Source organism: Leopardus geoffroyi, chromosome B3, assembly GCF_018350155.1.
Source record: "Leopardus geoffroyi isolate Oge1 chromosome B3, O.geoffroyi_Oge1_pat1.0, whole genome shotgun sequence".
NCBI lineage: Eukaryota > Metazoa > Chordata > Mammalia > Carnivora > Felidae > Leopardus > Leopardus geoffroyi.
The window spans coordinates 59,099,592-59,121,790 of NC_059337.1; the positions used below are offsets into that span (position 1 = coordinate 59,099,592).

At 39.4% G+C, this 22,199-nt stretch overlaps 1 protein-coding gene across 1 annotated transcript; it reads right to left on the minus strand.

The window, feature by feature from the left end:
- Positions 1-583: 583 nt before the first annotated feature.
- Positions 584-21,849, minus strand: EIF3J (eukaryotic translation initiation factor 3 subunit J). Its single transcript, XM_045449893.1, has 8 exons — positions 21,700-21,849; positions 21,509-21,612; positions 11,866-11,920; positions 11,262-11,353; positions 6,034-6,148; positions 3,509-3,670; positions 1,981-2,054; positions 584-1,667 (listed from the first exon to the last, which is right to left on the minus strand). The coding sequence occupies exons 1-8, from the start codon at positions 21,734-21,736 to the stop codon at positions 1,536-1,538; spliced, it is 771 nt and encodes a 256-aa protein (XP_045305849.1). The 5' UTR covers positions 21,737-21,849; the 3' UTR covers positions 584-1,535.
- Between the last annotated feature and the right edge of the window lie 350 nt (positions 21,850-22,199).

Below are 22,199 nucleotides of genomic sequence, written 5' to 3' on the forward strand. Positions count from 1 at the left end.
AATCTTAGCCCTTGTCTGCCCTAAAACAATCTTTATTTACTGTAATTATTGCTGTGTAGTCATTGCTTTCTGTTAATTCCTCCAATCATTTAGGCGGTTCTTACACTTAGTAGTCTACAGAGCTTTGATTGAGGTTCCTATTTCCTATTTAAGAGAAACTTAAAACATGTTTTGTTGTCCCTACTTTTGATTCTCTGACAGTTTCAAAAAGACTCCAACCACAAATTTGGTTAAATTGCTTAAAATATATAATAAAGAGGATCACCCAATCTATGCTTTTACAGCCGTAACCTGAGTAATAAGCTCAATTACTCCAAATAAATAAGCTCTTCTCCGTACTGAGTTAGGCCTTAAGATCTAAACAAGCAAACAATTTGCCCAAATAAATAAGGAGAGGAAGGCAGCCCTATACCTTTGTCGCTCTAGGGTGACACTAATCAGGCCTGGCACATCATTTTTGTCTTAAAGCTGTTAACTGCTCATCAGGCATTTATTAATAGCTTTGTAAGTATACAGAGAACTCTAGTCCCAAGAGCTGTTGTTCTATACTCTCCAAAAATATCTCTTGGGAGTTAACACAAAATTTAAGTCCTCACAATAGTGATTTTATTAAATTAGTTGCTTTATAAAACATTGCAGATGTCATAATTGTTAACATAACAATTTACCAAACTGTAGTCAACTGGTGCAGTTTGCTGAGCATGTTTTATAAAGGAAAGGAAATGCCAAAACCCTGTTAAAGTTGTTCCATTGCAGCCCAGGAGAACAGAGGAGGATTGTTCAGACATTTAAATCAGGGAAATGAAACAGGTAAAGAGCTTCCCTCCCCCGTCTGAAGCACTCCGTCAGCAGAACAGTCTGATAAATAGAAACTAGACGGTCTATGCATTCAAGAGATTCCACAACTTGTAATGCAACACAATAATGGAGGTCTACCTTCTTCAGCTTCAAAGTTGGAAGGTTTTGGTCATTTGATTTTTAAGTATCAAGCTAGTGCTTTTCAGCCGTTGTATCTTCACTCTGAGATAAGCAGTCTTCTTCACAATGTATTTTTAATATCCTCACGCTCAATTTTAAGACAAAGCAATTTTAATACTAGGTGCACACGGCATGCCCTTGCTGCAAACTGCTTTTCTTGACAAGTTATGAAGTAGTTCAAGGAGGTATGGTTAAGGCTGTATTACTGAATGGTGCTGGTAAATACTACACAATTTTTGTCATGTTGCAACCTTTGTTTCCAATTCAGTGACTGCTGCTATGGAATCAGAGAGCAACAATGACAACATTATTACGCTTGTTTTTTTTAAACTATGATTTAGTAGCAACTGAGGTTCCCAATTTTAACCCCTTGGCAGCAAGATCCAAGTTCCCTCATTCGCACATTAGCACCTAAGTGTCAAGGGGTTAAATAACCAGCACAAAAGATACTGCACTTCTGATTGTAGCATTTGGCAGAACTGAAAGGAAAGGAAGTTGTGCTACATGTTGAAGGGATTGTGGGCAACAGAAAGAAGACACCAGGAGAAGATAAAATGTCACATGAAGTCTTCATAGTCTTGTACATATCCTCCATCATAACCACCATAATCTGCCAGATCGTCTTTCATGGTGGCCTTTAATCCCCCTCCAGGAACCACGCCTTTCTTCTTCTTTTTGGCTTTGCTTTGCTAAAGACAAAAGAGAGTTAATTCATGAGACTGTCCACTGTGGGCACCTTTTTCTGGTACAGAAACCCTCACAGAGACACTAAAGCCTCTGGCAACAAAAAAACTTTAGGGGAGATCTCAGACCTAACCCAAAGCAATTTCTGTTCCAAAAGAAAACTCTGACCATGTCTGTGAACAAAAGGACAGTAATGGCACTCAGGCTCCAGCTCTATTCCAATTTAAATTTTAGTTCAGGCTCCCAGTACACTGAGAATATTATGCCTACACCCCCATCCTAATGTGATAGGCATCTCCCTTGCATGTTTGCCCTTACCTTTTCTTGCTTTTGTTTTTCACTGCAAAGCACAGTCAATGAATTGGTAATCTTTTTCAAGTCATCAATTTCCACTAAAAAAAAAGAAAAAGGAATTACCACCTCTACTTTGTCCATCATTAGCTTCAGTAACTTTAAAAAGGCTATGAATTTGTCCTGTTAAACATAAAACGGTAAAGAATCACGATTCAGTCTATGGCTAGGCTCACAAATCAGAACTATTTAACGTAAAATAGAAAACTCAGCAACAAAAATTTTATAATGACCTGAAATAACCAAGACACCATTGTTCAAAAAGAAACCCGAAGTGTCTTTAGAGCTCATACTGTCCCCTACCATATCTCCTTAACTCAATCTAAACATGTGAGGGGGCAAAAAAATAAACACACGGAGGATCACCATGCCTTTCCACAACACATCCTCGATGCACACTGAGGAGTGGCTGAATGAACATGGAACAACCATTCTTAAAACTACAAATTACAACTCCCCACCCTTTAGGGTCTCTATTTTCTACCACTTCTACCACGGGAACCAGAATGAAAACAGGTTATCTCAGAAATCTCAGTATCCTACTAGGAGACAAGTCTGATTAGTGGACAACACATCCTTTGATCCTTATAAAAATACCAAGCTGAAACGCAGCAGTTTTTAGCTACCAAAAAGAGTTTCAGTTTTGGTTAGAGAGCACCTTCAAAAAGAAGAAAAAAAGTATATGTAAATAAAATACCAACTATGGGTATATCACTAATCAAATTCAGAACACCCAAATTAGTAATGATTTCTCAAGGAAATCCCAATTGAAAGTTCATCGTGTAGAATTCCTTTTTCTCGATCTTAAAAACAGCAGTGCTAGCAAAAACAGTCCCTTCCACATTAGTGCCACACTACCCCTGGTTTTTACTCCCACACACCCTGTCTCTGAAATGTATGACTCCTTTCAGGGCATGGCACCACACCCACAGACCCAGAATATAGGTACCTGTTCTGTTGAGCAACTTAAACCTATAGTCACAGGCTTCCTTGTTTGTAAAATGAACACTTACTATGGTTGCACTCAGCTCTAAAATTCCGTATGGTGAGAGACAGTTTTCCCCAAAAGATACTTCCTTGTCCATTTAAGATATAATTAGATAAGGGGAGCCAACAGTTCAGAGCCTGCATCGGATTCTGTATCTCCCTCTCTCTCTGCCCCAACCCTGCTTGCACTCTCTGTCTCAAAATAAACGTTAAAAAAAAATTTTTTTTAAAGATATAATTAGATAAAAGAATAAGCTAGTGTTTTATCAGCTTTGTATCAGCAAAGTCCAGATGTCCCTTTGGGAAGCCATTTTAAAAACATTAAGAAGAAAGCCTCAAAAAACAAAACCACTCAAACTCACTGGGTATTTGCAGAACATTCCCAAGGTAACTTCTGAAAAGGAAATCCTAAGTCTATTATAGCATCCCAAAAAAAGTCAACCTCCATCCTCCTATGATGGGCTGTTACTAAAATCCACCTACAGAAGTAGAGATTAGAGTTACTTACGTGAAATACACACATCTCGAACTAAGGCTTCCAAAAAACTGGCATAATATAGTGACTTTTCATATTGTGTTATTTTATCTTTTAGTAACTTTCCAAACTCTGTGAAGTCATCTCTTGAAGATGGGTTCATAGCATCTATTCCATAAACTGTATTATTAACACCTGCAGGAGAAGAGGGAGCACTAAAAATATCAGAAAGATTTTTTTTTAGGTTTATAAACCAATTCAGTATCTGAACAATGCTGTTATTTCATGCTAAAGCAGAGTTTCTTAACCTGGGTCCACTGGAGTTCTTGGACAGAATTCAGCAGGTCTGCAAATTTGGATCAAAGATTACAACTTTATTTTCATTAACCTCTAATTTAGCATTTCCTTCCATTTTGATTATAGGCAATAAATCACAGTGGTTATAACTAGCAAAAACCTGTTACTAGTAAAGATCAGATATTTTCGTATCACATTACAGTTGTAGTTCTCTTAAAATATTGTTTCGGTCATCATTACTTTCAAATTACATTACTTATTAGATAGACCTGCCACTAGATCTTATTTACTGCATTAATAAAGAAGCACATTATTACTGTATCTCGTCTTTTTAACATTATACCTGTTTCAATATAACAGACTTCCTTAGTAAGTAAAATTCTATGTATTTTATGTTCTGCATTTAAAAAACCATCATATTAAGAGGAAACCTGTAGTTTTCACCACAGCACCAAAAGCGTCTCTGGCACAAAAAGGATGTTTTTAAAGTTTATGTCTAAGAATAGCCTGCAGCAGAGCCTGAGGGCCTGGGTGGATCAGCTGAGCGGCTGACTCTTGCTTTCCGATCAGGTCATGATCCCACTGTCATGGGATCAAGCCCTACGTCGGGCTCCATGCTGAGCATGGAACCTGCTTGGGATTCTCTCTCTCTGCCCCTCTTCCCCTGTTCCTTTCTCAAAATAAATAAACTTAAAAAAAAAAAAAAATAGGCCACAGTAAAATGGGGAGAGAAGGAAAAAGCAAAACAAAAACCCAGATGGCTCCTGTCAAAGTATGCAGCTGACTCCAGAAGCTAAGAGGGGTAAGCCATGTATTAAAATCCCAACAGAGGGGCACCTGGGTGGCTCAGTTGGTTAAGCATCCAACTTCGACTCAGGTCATGATCTCACAGTTTGTGGGTACAAGCCCCGCCATCAGGCTAGGCTCTGTGCTGACGGCTCAGAGCCTGAAGCCAGCTTCGGATCCTGTGTTTCCCTCCTTCTCTGCCCTTCCCCCATTCATGCTCTGTCTCTCTCTCAAAAGTAAATAAACATTTAAAAAATTTTTTAAAAATCCCAACAGAAAGAATCTGGCCTAAAAGGATTCTAGGCTAAGAGTACACTTTGTATCTTCCTCAATAGCAAATTGAGTTAACAGTATCACTAATTTAGTATTTTAGTATGAGAAATACAACGTTAAAACCCTATTAACTAAATGATGGCTGTATGAATCCATGTTTTTGCCTTGCAATCCATAATTGTCCCATTTTAGAATTTTTAAGTAGCATGTAAACTCTTTTCTTTAATAAACACTTGGCTGGCTGTTACCATGCTATGAAGACACTGGATAATGGCTGCATGCCCTCTGCAGGTTAAGATCTGCCAAGTACACGCCAGTGCACAGGAGCACCCAAAGTAACTCCTCAGGATGCCAGCAACTCCCGGAGTGAGAAAATCACATCTCCCACAGAAAGGCCAATGATCACTTGTCACCCTTCCTTAAAGAACAGGAAGGATGGGGATACAATTAGCTACAGGTTTCAAAGCTCTTTAACTCTTTCAACATAATCTTCTACTCTGAAAAGTACACAATAGGTAATGACAACAATGAGCTTAATTAAACAAAGGGAGAACTTTTAACTATTTCTTTGGCCATGTTTCTTACTTTCCCCTTCATGTCCTGTTACTCTCCCCCTAGAACACTCTGAACTTCCATACATACAGGATCCTGAATATGTTTTTTATCTCATGTACCACTCACAACTGTAGCATGGCACACAGAAATGGAAGCCCTCTAAAGACTGGGTATGGCGAGGGCCAAGAAGGGTCACAGAAAGGAATGATCCTGAGCAGAGGCACAGCTGAAGGTGAATGCCCCACAGGGACGTTCTTATCCAGACTTAAGACAATAGGATAGCCCTATAGTCAGTTCAATATTTAAACCTCAAAGCTACAGACCTCACATTTCATCCAAATTTCATCCAGCTGATATATTTAAAGGAGCAGGTGACTTTATTTGAAAAGGTCCAATGATTTATCTTAATAACCTTTTATGTGATACTCGGAACATAATCATTAAAAAATCTGAAAATGTATTTCACTCTGCCTTAAGCAATGAAACCTCAAATATAAAATAAAAACTACTTTCGAATATCTAAGTTAGCCAGTATTGTTATGCCAAAAATGGAGACGTTTTCTAAACTTTCATAACTAGTAAGACTTCCACCGCATGCACTTGGAACTTCAATACTTCACTGCAATCACCCCCTCCCTGCACCTTACCAAAAGTTTCTTTTGCTAATTCAAGGTCTGACTCTTCCTGTAATTTCTTTAGCCGCAGTTTATCTGCTAATTGTTCTTCTGGTGTTAGCACTTTAGGTTCTTCAGGTTCTTCTAACTAAAATGAGACAGAAAGAAAATTTTAAAACGGCTGGGATTACGAATGACCAGTACATTTTTGAATTGTGTGAACTTTTTTTTAATAAACACAAAATTATAAATAATAGCAAATACTTATAAAGTGTTTATTTCAGGCATCCTTCTAAACACCTCAGATATTCTTATCCTGATTTTACACAAAAAAATTTGAGGCACAGAGAGGTTAAGCAACCTGTCCATGGTAACAGAAGGTTAACACAGCTGCTAATGTGAGAGAGCTGAGTTAAGAACTCAAGAAGACTGAGTTTATTTCCACAGCCTTTTTAAAAAATATGGAATTGAGATTGTAGACAAGGGAAAAATCACACATTGCTGCTAAAGACTGTATATTGATTGAAACAACTTTTCTAGGGCAACTTGGTAATGTGCATCAAGTCTTAAAATAACTTTTATAGGCTTTATGTAGACTCAATTCCACTTCTAGGTATTTATCTTAAGAAACCAAAGATGCACACTAACATTTAGCCACAAGGATGTCCATTGGAGTATTACTTACAATTTCCAATAAATTTAGAGATAACCCAAATGTTCAACAAAAGAATAAATAAAACATGGCACAGCCATATGACAATACAGATGGCCCTTGAATAAAACAGGTCTGAAAAGCATGGGTCCACTTATTCAGACTTTTTCTGGTATTTACAGTACAGCAAATGCATTTTTCTCTTCATGATTTTCTTAACATTTTCTTTTCTCTAGTTTACTTTACTGGAAGAATATGATATATAATACACACAACTACAAAATTATGTGTTGACTGTGTTAGCAGTAAGGTTTCCAGTCAATAGTAGGCTATTAATAGTTAAGTTTGGGGGAAGTCAAAAGTTGTATGTAGCTTGTTGTGCAGGGGTCAGCACCCCTAGCCCTCACATTGTTCAAAGGCCAACTGTACTATGCAAACATAAAAAAAATGTTTTGGGGGCACACGGGTGGCTCAGTCAGTTGAGCATCCAACTCTTGTTGATTTCCATCCAGGTCATGATCCCCCAGGGTCATGGGATGGGGCCCCACATCAGGCTACATGCTGAGTGAGGAGCCTGCTTAATATTCTCTCTCTCTTCCTCTGCCCATCCCCCACTTGTGCACACACACGTTCTAATTAAAAAAAAAAAAAAAAAATTGGGGGCGCCTGGGTGGCTCAGTCAGTTAAGCATCCGACTTTGGCTCAGGTCACCATCTCACAGTTTGTGAGTTCGAGCCCTGCATCGGTCTCTGTGCTGAAGCCTGGAGCCTGCTTCGGATTCTGTGTCTCATTCTCTCTGCCCGTCCCCCAGGTGTGCTCTGTCTCTGTCTCTCAAAAATAAATAAAAATGTAAAACAAAACAAAACAAAACAAACCACCAAAAAACGTTTTCCTCTTGGGGCACCTGTGTGGCTCAGTAGGTTAAGCATCCCACTCCAGCTCAGGTCATGATTTCACAGTTCATGAGGTCAAGCCCCATGTCAGGCTCTATGCTGACAGCTCAGAGCCTGGAACCCACTTCAGATTCTGTGTCTCTCTCTCTCTCTCTGCCCCTCCCCTACTCATGCTCCATTTCTGTCTTTCAAAAGTAAATAAACAATTAAAAAATTTAAAAACAGTTTTCCTCTTATTTACATTTTTATATTATTATAAAAGTAACACATTATCATTGTTAACAAATTTTAAAGACACACAACAGAAGTTGTCAGTTATTTTCCAGTTCTACTTCTCTGACAGTCAACAGTTTAGTGAATATCATTTCTTTATACTGTGATACTTCCTACAACAAATGTATCACTTTTACTATGAAGGAGAATCTATGACAGTATTCATTAAAGTGGGAAAAAAGTAAAGGGAACTTGTGCTATTCATAGTTAACTATGTCTATGCAGCTTGCAGATTCTGACTCACAAGTCCACTTCTGAAATACATCATATTTTGTTTCTCATGGAGAGGATAAAATGAGAAATGTCATTATGCCAAGTTAGGAAATCTCAGAATACTTTCTAGAAAGAAAAAAGGAAATATCTTGACTTAACTGTCTTTGTAGACCTGGACATTATTAAGTATTTCCTGCATCAAAACTGAACTCATCTTAACTCAATATTTTACTTAAGACAAACTGAGCACACTCTAATAAGGTTTCTTTATGTTGGATATAAATACCAAGACACAACAAAGGAAGTACAAATTCTAACTTCAATGACCAAGAAAGATCTAACCAAGATGGCTTCTTAGACTGAGTTCTAAGTTTCTATTTCTTGTTCTGATCATAGAAACACACATGTAAATATTTTTGATATGCAAGTATAAATTATTTTAAAAGTATCTAAAATGTCCCTGACTGGGGAAACACACTCTGATACATTGTTGGCAAATGCAAACTGGTACAACCCCATACAGAGGGCAATTTGAGAACCCTTGGCAAGACTACAAATGTAATTTGCCCTCTGACCCATCAATCTCTCATTTGACAATCTATCCTACAAATATGACTATACCCATTAAAAATGACACACAGATACGGCTATTCATGGAAGCAGTTAGTTCAAGTACAGGAATGGGGAAAAAAGATCCAGCTGCCCATGACTAGAAGACTGGTGAAATAAAATACAGTACATATTTGTAGCAACAGAATACCATACAGCTACAAAAAACAAAAAATAAAAAAGAATAAACCAAAAACTAGTGAAAATGCTTTCTTATAGGGGGTGACAGGGAACAGGATGGAGAGGACAGGACAGGAATGGATGCTTGAGACTTTTCTGAGTATACCATTTTTGTATGGTTTTGCCTTCTGAACATTATTTCATGTTTAAAAAATAAAGTTACATAAAAAATAAAACTTTAAAAATGGAAATGGTAACAAATGACTCTAAAATATGTATCAAAAGACATACTAACACAAAATAATACAAATGACTTTAGAACCCAGAACATAATTATACATCCTTAGAGGATATATTCTCAATGCAAAGAATTGCAAAGAAATCCTACAAACATTGTTAGTATTACTGGTATTGTAGAAAAGCAAATAAACAATTATGTTAAGGTTATTAGAATCGATGAACTAACGCTGACATACACAACACATATACTCATGCATTTATTTCTTTCCTAGCTTCACCCATAAAAATGGGTCTAGAAGGCAAGGCCACCTCAATAATGCTGAGTACTACTAGCAACTAGATTTGGCTTCTAAACATCATTTCCACTAAAAACCTCAGGGAAGTAGCACATTCCAGGCTTAAAGAAGAGAGTTTACCAGGTGAGCCTGGCACTTATTGTGCCAGAAAGCAGAAGTTTTCAAAGACTAATAGGGTTCTGTCAAAAGGATGAACATTAGAACAACTGAAAGGGTTTCCTACTGGCCAAAGTTGGGAAAATTTGAGCATCAAAAGAATAATTACTGTATCTGAGTAAAATTTATAAAAACCTGTACATCTACAAATTTACTCAAAAGAAAAAAACCCACAAACCCCTCATTTTTCAACCCTTTGAAGTTACTATTACACTCCCTCCTTACTCTGGAAATTAGTGATTACAAGAAAACAATTAAGCTTTTACTCTGCTTTTGTAGCACAAACCATATCAAAGTAATCAAACAGCAAAGCAAGTAGAAGAGGAGGAAGAAAAGCCAGCCAGTAACAAATGGAAGAGAAGTCACTGGATGACAAAAATCACCATTCTGCAATCCCTAATAAAATAATTAGGCAACAATCATTACTAACACTAAACTAATGGGTGGGAGCTTGACGTGAAATTGGATTACTTACAAGAATATGTAATTTTATAATAGAAGGATCAGACTGTTACCACCTTAACCCAGTCATCAATTTTAGCATCACTAACAATAGGACAGATATTACGTGACTCTTGATGTGATATGATGCAATATGAAGCACAGAGCATGACCTCTAAAGTATTCCAATTAAAAATGTTTAATCTGAATCCAATCAAACTTTTAGACTTACCAGCCAAGTTACAGGAAATTGCAACTGTAAGCAATCAGACAAATCAAAAAGGTGGGATATTCTACACAACAAATGGGCTCCTCCCTTCAATAAGTGAATGTCATTTTACTTTTTTTTTTTCAAGTTTATTTTAGAGAGAGAGCACATGCATGTGCATAAGCAAGGGAGGGGCAGAGAGAAGAAGAAACAGAACTCCAGGCAGGTTCTGAGCTATCAGCCCAGAGCCTGATGCAGGGCTTGAACTCATGAACCATGAGATCATGACCTGAGCCAAGATCAAGAGTTGGATGCTTAACCAACTGAGCCACCCAGGTGCCCTTACTGTCATTTTAAGACAGAGAGAAAGATACTCTAGGAGACTTAGGATATGTTAACAACCTAATGCAATGAATCTAAGGTCCTTGTTTAAACAAACCATATGTAAAAGATATCTTGGGACAATTAGAAATTGGGCACATATAGGGGTACCTGGGTGGCTCAGTTCGTTAAGGGTACGACTCTTAATCTCAGCTCAGGTCACGAACTCACGGTCATGAGATCAAGCCCAACATTAGACTCCACACTGAGCGTGGCGCCTGCCTGAGATTCTGTCTTCCTCTGCCCCTTCCCTGTCTGTGCACTCTCTCTCTCTCAAAAAACAAAATAAAACAAAACAACAAAAAACCCAACCCATATAAACTGAATATTAGATGACATTAAAAAATTACTGTTCATTCTATTAGATACGTAATCATGTGAGAAACAGCTTTGATTTTTCAAAGATGCATACTGAACTATTTAAAGATAAAATGCACATTTTACTTGATTTTAACAAAAAAAGATGAAGCAAATATGGCAAAATATTAGCAACTGTTAAATTTAGGTGACATACATGATTATTCATTATGATAATTTATCTTTTATTTTGAGGGGCTTTTTTAAATATTTATTTTTGAAAGAGAGAGCACGTGCAAGAGGCAGAGGGGCAAAGAGAGAGGGAGACACAGAATTCAGCTTGGGGATTTACTTCTCTAATAGTGTCCATTTATAGTCTTTACAAAGCCCGTCAGACTGCTAGGTAATACTTGCTGTCTATTAAGACAATGTAGCATTACTGATGTGAGAATTCTGTATTTCAGGAAATGAGTATTACTTACCCTCTTTTTAATTTCTTCTTGCCTTTTTTTCTGCTGCCGTTCTTTCTCTTTTATTTTCTCTGCTATTTTTTTCTTTTCTGAAATTTTTACTTCTGAAAGAAATGTTTTAATCACAGTTACCTTGAATATTTTCCAGTTTGTGGATGAGACAGACATAACAATAATATACTTCAAAAGACCAAACTTCTCCTAGCTCCAATTTGTGATTGAGTAAATTGGTGATTTACTCGTGAATAACAATGGGAAAGTTCTGGGACTCTTCCTTTCTCTTCTCTGATCTGACCCCTAGGACCCAAACATCTCCCTTCATATTTCCCCAGTGCTTTCAGCAGGATTTAGATTATTAAAATATGAGATCACACCCTCCTCTACTGTCTCCTAACAGCAGCACTCAAACAGAAAGTGGCAGGCAGTATCCAATCTGATTATGTTTTGAGGGGAGAGAAGAGATGGGAGGAGAAGAGAATAAAGTGAGAATGGAAGGGTGTTTGGTTTCTCAACACAAAAATTTTCAATTTTGCAAGCATTTTGTCATTTGTCTTAACATAAGTATTACATGCTCACAAGATATAAAACCAAAAATGAAGGAACCCCAGTGGCTCACCTGGTTTTACTTCTGCTTCCTCTTTTTTTTCATCATCATCATCATCCCAGTTATCCTAAAGAAAAGGACTTCTATTAATAATTCTTGCCTGTTTACTTTTCCATGTGCAACTTATCTAACTCCACAGAAAGAAGTATTTTTTTTTTTGTACTGCATTAAAATTGTAAATTAATGTTAGGAAAATGCACATCTTCATAATGTTGAGCCACCCTAGCTAAGGAAAAGGGCTGTTTTTCCATTTGTTCAAGTCTATTTCTGTATCTTTCAAGGAATGTTTTAAAGTTTCCCTCTTGGAGATTTTGTGAATTTCTCTTCAAGTTTGTTCCTAAGTATTTCTCTTATGTGTTCCTACTGTAAATTGGAGGGTTTTTTTTTTTTTCCTTCCCTGTTATGTCCTCTAACTGGTTATTATTTGTGTATACAATTGGTTTTTACATGTTAATTAATTTGTCACTTTCATTGATTCTCTAGGGCTTTCCAGGTGTACTAAAATATCATCTGTAAATGAAAATGGCTTTACTTCTTTACCAATTCTTATGCTTCCACAAGTGATTTATCTAACTGCACTGGCTAAACCTCTAGTACACTGTGAATAATGGCAGAGATAATGGGCATCATTATTTTGTTTTTTGTTTTTTGTTTTTTGAGAGCTAGAGAGCAAGTGGGGGAGGGGCAGAGAGAGAGGGAGACAGAATCCCAAGCAGGCTCCAGTGATGTCAGCACAGAGCCTAATGCAGGGCTTGAACTCACAAAACTTGAGATCATGACCTGAACCAAAACCAAGAGTCAGAAGCTTAACCAACTGAGCCACTCAGGCACCCCTGCCTTGTTGTTCTTAATGGAAATATTTCTAGTGTTTCCCTACGAAGCATATGCACCCCACCACATTTATGCAGTAAAATTTATCAGTCTTTTCTTTTTATTGTCTATGAATTTCATCAAGTCAGTTTCTTCTAAAACATGTATGCTTTCATTGTTTTTTATTTAGATCTCTAGTCCATATGGAGTTTTTTCTTTTGTGTGGTATGAAGTACGGATCTAACTCTTTTTCTAAATGGTTACCTAATTGTCATAGCATCAGTTATTAAACAGTATACCTGAGCCCTGTGATTTGCCACATACTAAATTTTCACAGGTACTTGGTCTACTTCTGCTTTCCCACAGGTCTACTGTCTCTTCATGCACCAATACCACACTGCTTTCATTACTTTAATTAATTATAGTATGTTTTTATGTAGGTCAAGGCTGGTTCCCTCTCTTATAGGTTTTCAGGCTTTTTAGTGTTCTCCTGGCCATTCTTGCATGTTTGTTTTTCCATATGAAATTTTATATCAACTTGTCTGTTAACACAAGACAACCAAGCCAAAACTACTTCTCTTAAAGTAATTTGCAGTTGTTTTAAATAAAAAATTAAAAGGACTTTATATTTCTTACTTTCCCAAATGTGAAAGCATCCAACATTCTAGCCAATGGCTCAATTATTGATATACAACACAACCTATACAACACAATTACTGGTATACAACACAACCCTGATTAATGAATTAAATCTATATAATATTTAAGCCCAGTATTTAAGAGCAGTCAAGAGCTGATCAATAGCTTATTGAACCCACTCCCTAACTTGGGTAGGGCACTTTAAGGTTGATCTATACTCTTGTCTTTTCTACACCTAACACAGTCACTGAACTAAATATAAACTGATTATCAAACAATTTTCTAAAGGTTCCAGAGACTTTAGAATGTTTAAGTTTAATAGGGATAGCCATTTGAAGCTGAACCACAGGATTGCAAGAGGCTCTGCTGCTGCTGGAAGATGTAGAGGCTGACTAATGTGCCATAACTATGACACCAAGCTTCTGTTTTATAACAAGACAGCTCATAATGAATCAGTCTAGGTATTTAAACTAACCAAGCCTTGATTTTAATAAAATTCTCTAAGTCCACCAGAGAACTAAAAAATCCTGATTAAGGCTATCATAGGCTCTGCAAGCAGAGTAGAAAGAAATTTGGATAAAAGTAAAATATTTTTATAATCACCTCACCTTGGCAATTTAACTCACAGGTCAAGGTTAACAGACTGAAAACAAACCTGCTAGTCATTATTTGGACATCTAAGATACAAGAGTTAGAAATTAAAAAGCAAATGTTTGTATAATCTGACTGGTTTGCTTAAATGCTTGTTATCAATACACCACAGTACAAAAGGAACCCTAGAGTTGAAAATAAAAATTAACTACTAGGAGTTTTTTGTTATTGTTTTAATCTTCACATAATATAGAAAGCTGGGTCTGTGAGTGATATCCTGCTTAGGTGGTGCTCCAGACAGGAAGACCATTTGCTTACTTCAAAGGGGTACATATTCACCACTCTCTATTAATAATAGTGATGATGATGATGATGATGATGATGATAAAGCATTTACTAAGTGTTGACTTTGCACCAAACACTGTGCAAAGGGCCTCACATGTAGTAACACAGTTAACCCTCACGAAGTCCTGTAAGTAAGATGGTGGTTTCTCCATTTTATAGGTAAGAACATTAGGCCCTCAGATAGCTATCCCAAAATCTCAGTGAAAAGTAATGAATGAACCAAACCAACCAACAAAAACAAAACAAAACAAAACAAAACAAAACAATGAAGGAACCAGGTTTAAAGTGTCATAGTAAACAACTTCTTACTGGAGTCCTGAAGTATACCATAACTATCTGAGAACTAGGTCCCTCTCCACTAAAATTCATTCTATCAATCAGTTCTGGAATGAGCTCCCCTGGAATTGCAGGAAAGCTCATCAAAGGAAGGGTATGGCGCAGAGTGATGTGTCCAGCTATAACTATACCAGTTACCTACCTCAAATTGCCTGTGATGGTTTTCTATTAATTTTAAGAAACAAGTCTAGCAGCCTCTGGTCCCAGGAGGCCAAGAGGGGAGAGGTATAGCTAAAAATGAGCAGCTCCATCCCAATACCTCCAACATGGAGAAACAGATACATCAGGAGCATTTCTCAGTTCCCTTTCCCAGTAAAACATCACCCCACCCCCATCCATATCCCTGCGCCCTCAATATCTCATTTATACCAACTCTATGTACCCCTATCCCAGTTCCTGGTTTCCCTAAATCAAAGTATAAATCTTATTCCAGACGCTCAAACTGTCCCATCAGGGCTGACATAATGAGGCTACCTAGATTCCACCACAGAATGGATTTTAGTAGCAAAAGCAGTGGTTCCTATCAACAAGTCCTGGGAACAGCTATGGCACCTGCTCCTGCGTTCATAAAAGGACCATGGAAGGCAAGCTCTGCCTGTCACCCTCACCCCAAAGTGCTTGAAACAAGGCTGCCCTGACTGGGGACAAGTCCCTAAAGAAGGGAGCAAAGTGAAGTCAACAGAGAGACTTCCAAATAGACGTAATTCCCACAGCATAAGGCCAGGTAGTTTTCCCCAAGAACTAGAGCTTTTGTTTCCTTAGTTATAAAATTTGCCAGCACCTAAAAAGTAAATGTAAGGTCAAAATCTACCCAATTTGCTGTAAACACTAGGACTTTGTAAATGCTGACAGTAAGTTCAGATAAAATTTAAAAAACGTTCTTAGAGAAACACCTAAAATTTAACACGTTTAAACAGAGAGTAAGTCTGTAATTTAGTAAGCTCTAAATGGTTATTTGGTTCCACAGAATACTTATCAATAACCAAGTAAATTCCTTACCCAATTTTTGGTAGCTAATAGATCTTCCAACTGTAATATTCAATTAAAAATTTTTTTTCTGATGTTTATTTATTCTTTTTTTTTTTTTTTTTTTAATTTTTTTTTCAACGTTTATTTATTTTTGGGACAGAGAGAGACAGAGCATGAACGGGGAAGGGGCAGAGAGAGAGAGAGACACAGAATCGGAAACAGGCTCCAGGCTCTGAGCCAGCAGCCCAGAGCCCGACGCGGGGCTCGAACTCACGGACCGTGAGATCGTGACCTGGCTGAAGTCGGACGCTTAACCGACTGCGCCACCCAGGCGCCCCTGATGTTTATTTATTCTTGAAGGAGAGACAGAGACAGAGCGTGAGCAGGGGAGGGGCAGAGAAAGAGGGAGACACAGAATCCGAAGCAGGCCCCAGGCTCTGAGCTGTCAGCACGGAGCCTGACATGGGGCTTGAACTCACGAGCCAGGAGATCATGACCCGAGCTGAAGTTGGACACCCAACTGGCTGAGCCACCCAGGCTGCTCTCCTAAAATGGCTAGCTACCTTCCTTAGAACAGAGGCAGTTTAGGGGCACCTGGGTGGCTTGGTCAGTTAAGCGTCCAACTTCGTCTCAGGTCATGATCTCATGGTTTGTGGATTCGAGCCCCACATCCGGCACAGTGCTGACAGCTCAGAGCCTGAAGCCTGCTTTGGAATCTTGTCTCCCTCCCTTTCTGCCCCTCCCCCACCTGTGCTCTGTCTCTCTCTCAAAAATAAACATTAAAAAAAATTAAAAAAAAAAGAACAGAGGCAGTTTATAATCTCTTGCTAATCTACACTCTTCTACAGATACACACCCAACATCATTTGAGCCTTTGCTCTGAAAGAGATGGCTGCTTTTCAAGTTTAAAACCTACTTCCCAATTGAACATGACTGAGAACTGAAAACAAAATTTTTAAACCCTGCTTTTTAAACATTTCTAATAATACAGCCAGTAGTTGGCTGATCTGTCATTTTTACAATGCACAACTACAGAATGTCACATGCAATCAGAGACACATTTAGGGCTGAAAATGCTTTCCAACTTAAGCAAGATGTATTTATAGATCATCAAACAGAAGTAGCTTCAAAGGAGCAGTAAAATTCTTCTGCCCCATAGCAAGAGTCCATTAATTAACATATACTCTTTTACTTCCCTTTAAGTAATTTGGTTTAGATAAATAACCTTTTGCAGAAAAAGAGTCTTTTACTGATGTTCTGTAAGCTGTACTGACGTGCTCTAAGAGGCTTCACAACTGTGTAATAGGCTTCTGGCAAGTCTAGACTTCCCAGCAAAGTTCAGTTCTTAAAAGAAGCCTAAATGTTCTTCCATCATCTCAAAACTATGCTGGTTTCTGGAAGCTAAGGTACCTGCCTCTAAAATCTACTTCATTTATTCAATTCATTAAGTTTTTAACATCCTACTATGTATTATGGCTAAGCACTCCGTTGAATTCCATCTCAATGCCTACCAGTTTCACATGTGGAACTATTATTAATCAATCCTACTTCAAATGCCTGGCTAAAGCAATATCAAGACAATGAACACTAAACAAATGGCTTATTTATTTTCAGTCATCCAGCATGACAAACACATTTTCAACACCAAACATGCTTCCTAACTGAGGCGCCTGGGTGACTCAGTCGGTTAAGCGTTACACTTCGGCTCAGGTCATGATCTCATGGTTTGTGGGTTTGAGCCCCGCACTGGGCTCTGTGCTGACAGCACAGAGCCTGTTTTGGATCCTCTGTCTCCCTCTCTCTCTCAAAAATAAACGTTAAAAACAAAACAAAACAAAACACTTCCTAACTAAAAACTTACTAGTTTATAAAAACTGCCAGGGTAGTTTGATATAATTGAGATTTCCTCAAAATAATCTGGTTAGGGGAGAATAGTTAAGTGGAGATACAGAAGAAATAAGATTGCTCATGGATTTATTTAAATTTCTCTTTAGTTCTGTTTATGTTTGGAATTTTTCATGAGAAGTTACACACTTCAAGATACCCATTTCCTGGAAAAATGCCCACCTTCTGAGTATTTCCCAAAAATCTCCTCTTCTTCAGAAATGCTATTTCTAATGCTTGAAAAATGTCCTTACTCTGGTAGATTTAAGCTATTAATCAGGATACGATCCTAACAGATAGTTGAATGGGTAGGATGAGTCAGGCAGTTTTCAACTAAGTTCATTCTCGGATCTTTTAAAAAGAATTGTATAATAACATTATATGTGCAAATGCCAGAGATGCTTGAACACAGCCAGTTTTCTCAAAACAATTCTATACAGGGGCGCCTGGGTGGCGCAGTCGGTTAAGCGTCCGACTTCAGCCAGGTCACGATCTCGCGGTCTGGGAGTTCGAGCCCCGCGTCGGGCTCTGGGCTGATGGCTCAGAGCCTGGAGCCTGTTTCCGATTCTGTGTCTCCCTCTCTCTGACCCTCCCACGTTCATGCTCTGTCTCTCTCTGTCCCAAAAATAAATAAACGTTAAAAAAAAAAAAAAATTTAAAAAAAAACAAACAAACAAAAAAAAAAACAATTCTATACAACTTGAATAAATCCGGCTTTTAATCTATTCTATTGAAATACTAGGAGGCTAGTAAAATAAAATAAAAGTTGTATTGTCCCTGCTTGCAGGGGATATGCACTCATTGCCTTAACACAACCTACACATCACTCCAGCAATGGGGAAGGAGCCCAGTGACATATGCCAAGTGAACACTTCCTCCCTACCTCTGCATAACATCAGGATAGCAAGAAAGGTAAAATAAAGCCAGCCCGTGACATGAGACTATTTTCCTAGTTCTCATCTTTTGTTTTCTTTTTTTTTTTAAGATTTTATTTTTAAGTAATCTCTATACCCAACAGTTGACTCAAATTTACAACCCAGAGATCAAGAGTCTCATGCTCTACTGACTGAGCCAAGCAGGCACACCTAGTTCTCTTGTTTTTAATTGGGAAGAAGCACAGCTTCTCTCCTCATGATTAACAATTCTATAGTTTCTCCTAAATCCATTTCTGTCACTGCCAGACAACTAAGTCAAGGACAGCAAAATGTTATAATGTCTACTGAAGAACAGTAAACTACTGAAGCAAATTACTGCAACAAAGACCTCAGTTTTCCTTTCATTTCTCAGGATATTACAAATGACACTAAATCTATATTCTTAAAAGTTAAACACTAGATGACAACACAAAGCGAAGAACTTACTCTGTTTCTACATCTTACCTTTGAAGACTTAAAAAAATGCATATATTATACTATTTAATTTTTTTTTTCAATGTTTATTTTATTTTTGGGACAGAGAGAGACAGAGCATGAACGGGGGAGGGGCAGAGAGAGAGGGAGACACAGAATCGGAAACAGGCTCCAGGCTCTGAGCCATCAGCCCAGAGCCTGACGCGGGGCTCGAACTCCCGGACCGCGAGATCGTGACCTGGCTGAAGTCGGACGCTTAACCGACTGCGCCACCCAGGCGCCCCTATTATACTATTTAAAGGCTATGATTATTTGATCTTGTGAAAACTAAGCTTTGTTTTCATATATTTACAAAAGGATTATGTATTAAAACATCAGAATTCAGAAATTTGGTACTACTCATTACCATCCAAAGTGACAAAATTCAACTCTAGACTGGTAAACTGAACAAGCAAAAACTTGCTTGTTAATCATTCCATTCAAAACACAAAATTCACAGTAAAGAGCCATCGTGGAGGGTCCCCTGGAGCTCAGGCAATCACAAAATGTGGCACAAAATAAACCCAGATACTGGATCTAAACAGGGTATTTCCCACAAGCCAGAAAAATTAAGGCAACATCCTGAAGTAAGAGAGTATTAACGTTTGCGTGCCTCCCAAGTGCTAGGCAACTCTGCCTAATGCTAGACATATTAGATCATTTAAAATGCAAAACAACCCCCTGAAGTTATCTCCTGTAAGGACAATTTAGATTGGGGAACTAAAAGGAAAGAGTAAAAAAACTTGTTTATGACCACAAATATAGAAAATGTCAAGGCAATAATATACACCTAGGTCTGTCTGATTCTAAAGCAGAGGAATCAAATTACTCCATGAATAACATACCTTGGGAATCTTGAAGAAATTCAATAGATATAAACCAACATTTCAAGTGAGAAATAAAATGGACAAGTTCAGCTTTTTTCTCCAAGATCAACTTCAATGTTTATGTAAAAGAAATAAGATATTTGCATAAAAGAAAAATTCTGCACTAAAAGAGTGACTGGACAAGATGACCTTTATGGTCCCTTACAACCTGTAAATCTCCAAAATTAGTTCCAAGTGGTAAGAATTATATTTATCAGGAATGACACCATTTAGATCCAATAATCCCAGGCAGGTTACTTCATGGCATTAGTCCAGACTACTCCCTTCAAGCTTCATTTTCTGGTACTTCTTTCCTGATTTCTCTCTCTTCTCATTTGCTGAATTATTCCCAATAGTCAGAACAGATGTCCTAACTGCTGCATCCAGTAAGCACAGAAAAAGTGAAAGGACAAATGTGAACTAAATGCTCAAAATAGAAAATCTGTTACAATGTAGTAAGGTAACTAATATCTTGCAATGAGAATGATACACAATCCATTCCCATATCTATACAACAAGTAAATGAAACATCTAAGTATATGCACAATAGCACTACTCATTTATTAACCCCAATGTGTGCAAAGCTCACATTATTTCTGGACCTCAAGCTGTTCAATAAAGTAGACATCCACCTCATCAGACTCAGGAGAAAAAAAAAAAATCCAAACATAAGTAGTATTAAGTTCATAGTGATACCTAGCTTAAATTTTTTCAGCTCAAGCAGAAGGACTTAACAGGACTCCCAATATGTGTTGAAGGGTATAAGTCAGGAAAGTAAAACACTAAGTGAATCAAAACCAAGAGAAACCATCTTCTCAATTCATACAAAACTCTGCACAAATGTAAAAAGATTTTGAGAATTCTGTTAGAAAGAATCTTAACATTCTGGGCTTGAGATGTTTGTTAACTACCAAAAACAAAAAAAAAATGAATGCACTAGTCATAATGTCATCTGGACCAATATGAGTCCCCAGGAGTTTTCAACAACAAACGACAAGGGTAAATCTGGTTCAGATCAACAAGGCATAGGAAAAAAACACTGGCCCCCTCCTCTATTCTAACCAATATTTTCTTAGGCGTCGTTCGTATGCAAATAAATAACTCACTCCGTCAACTCTCCGTTTTCCCAGGACTACCTAGGTTTCTGACAACTTAACTGCTGGCTATCTCAGTACTCGGTTCAATATTTTTACAACAGGGTGGGGAGAGGGTAGTCTAAAGTTATTTTGTAAACTTTACTGTTTCTACTTGTCTTGTGGGAGGGGGGTGGGAGGCTAAAATTAAAGCACAATATTTCATTCATCAAACTGCTCTAACAAACTCTACAAATGGGCCTTCAGAAACAAAAATGAGTTACTGCCCCTAGGGATACCTGAGCTCAAACAGGCAGGTGGGTTGTAAGACTTTCCATATGGGATAAACCATTGGGCTCAATGCCCAACTTCCCAGATCATTCTGGCGAGTGGCTCCAGACCGCGAAGTTTGCACGTGGGCCGGGCCCGGCCGCTGCTGTCACCTCCCGTCGCCAATTGGTGGGTGGGATCCAGGCTGGGACGCAGACCCTTAAAGAAGGGCTGGGGCCGGGGCCGCCACCGCCCTCGCCAAGGAAATCCAAAAGGCCACGCTGCTCGACTCCGGCCCAAATGGCCGGCGAGCGTAGGGGAGGAGGGCACCGGGGGGCCCTACGCTCGCGTCTGGACCCGTAGACTGCAGGCTCGGGCGGCGCCCCTGGGCCCAGAGTCCACCAGCTCGCCCCTCGGCGGGCATCCCCGCCCGAGACAGCGCCAGTTCGCTCCCGCGCGGCCCGGAGTACCGGCCCCCACCCACCTTGACGTCCTCGTCCTCGTCCTCGCCTTCCCAGCGGTCCCCGCCGGCGGTGCCGCCGCCCCCCACCTTCCGCACCGGGTCTTCCACGGAGAACGTGTCAGCGTCTACGGAAGAGAGCGAGCCGCGTTAGTGCCCGATTCAGCTTGGGGCCAGCGCCGGCCCAGCCCCTGTCCCTCGTAACTTCCCCTCACCCCAGGAGTCAGAGTCCCCCGCTGCTGCCGCCGCCATCTCGAACCGGGTGTGAGCGTGTGTGAGGGGAGAGCTAGCGAGGAGTTAGCGCGGCGGAGGTGAGTCACTGACTTTGCTCTCGTTGGCCGGCGCGGGGCAGGCTGGGACCGTGGCTGACTCTGCGCCCGGGCCCAGGCCCCGCCTCTTCTGGCGGCGGCGGCAGCGGCGACGCGCGCGCGGGCGAGAAGGGGGCGTGGAATGCGGCCGACTGCGCGGGAGTCGGCGGGAGAGTGAGACTGAGTGTTCCTTACCCCACAGCGTGGAGGTAGTGGTCCTGCAGGTAGTGGGGCGGGGAGAGAGGAAGCGCACAGGAGACGGCTGCCCCAGCGTGGGTCCCGGCGAGGAAACATACGTGCGAGGAAGTTAGAAGGGCGCCTTCCTTGGCGCTTGGTGCTCGCCTGTCGTTGCTACCCTTTCCCTGACAACTGCAGCCCCGCCCCGACCGGCCGGGTGCGCCCTCCCT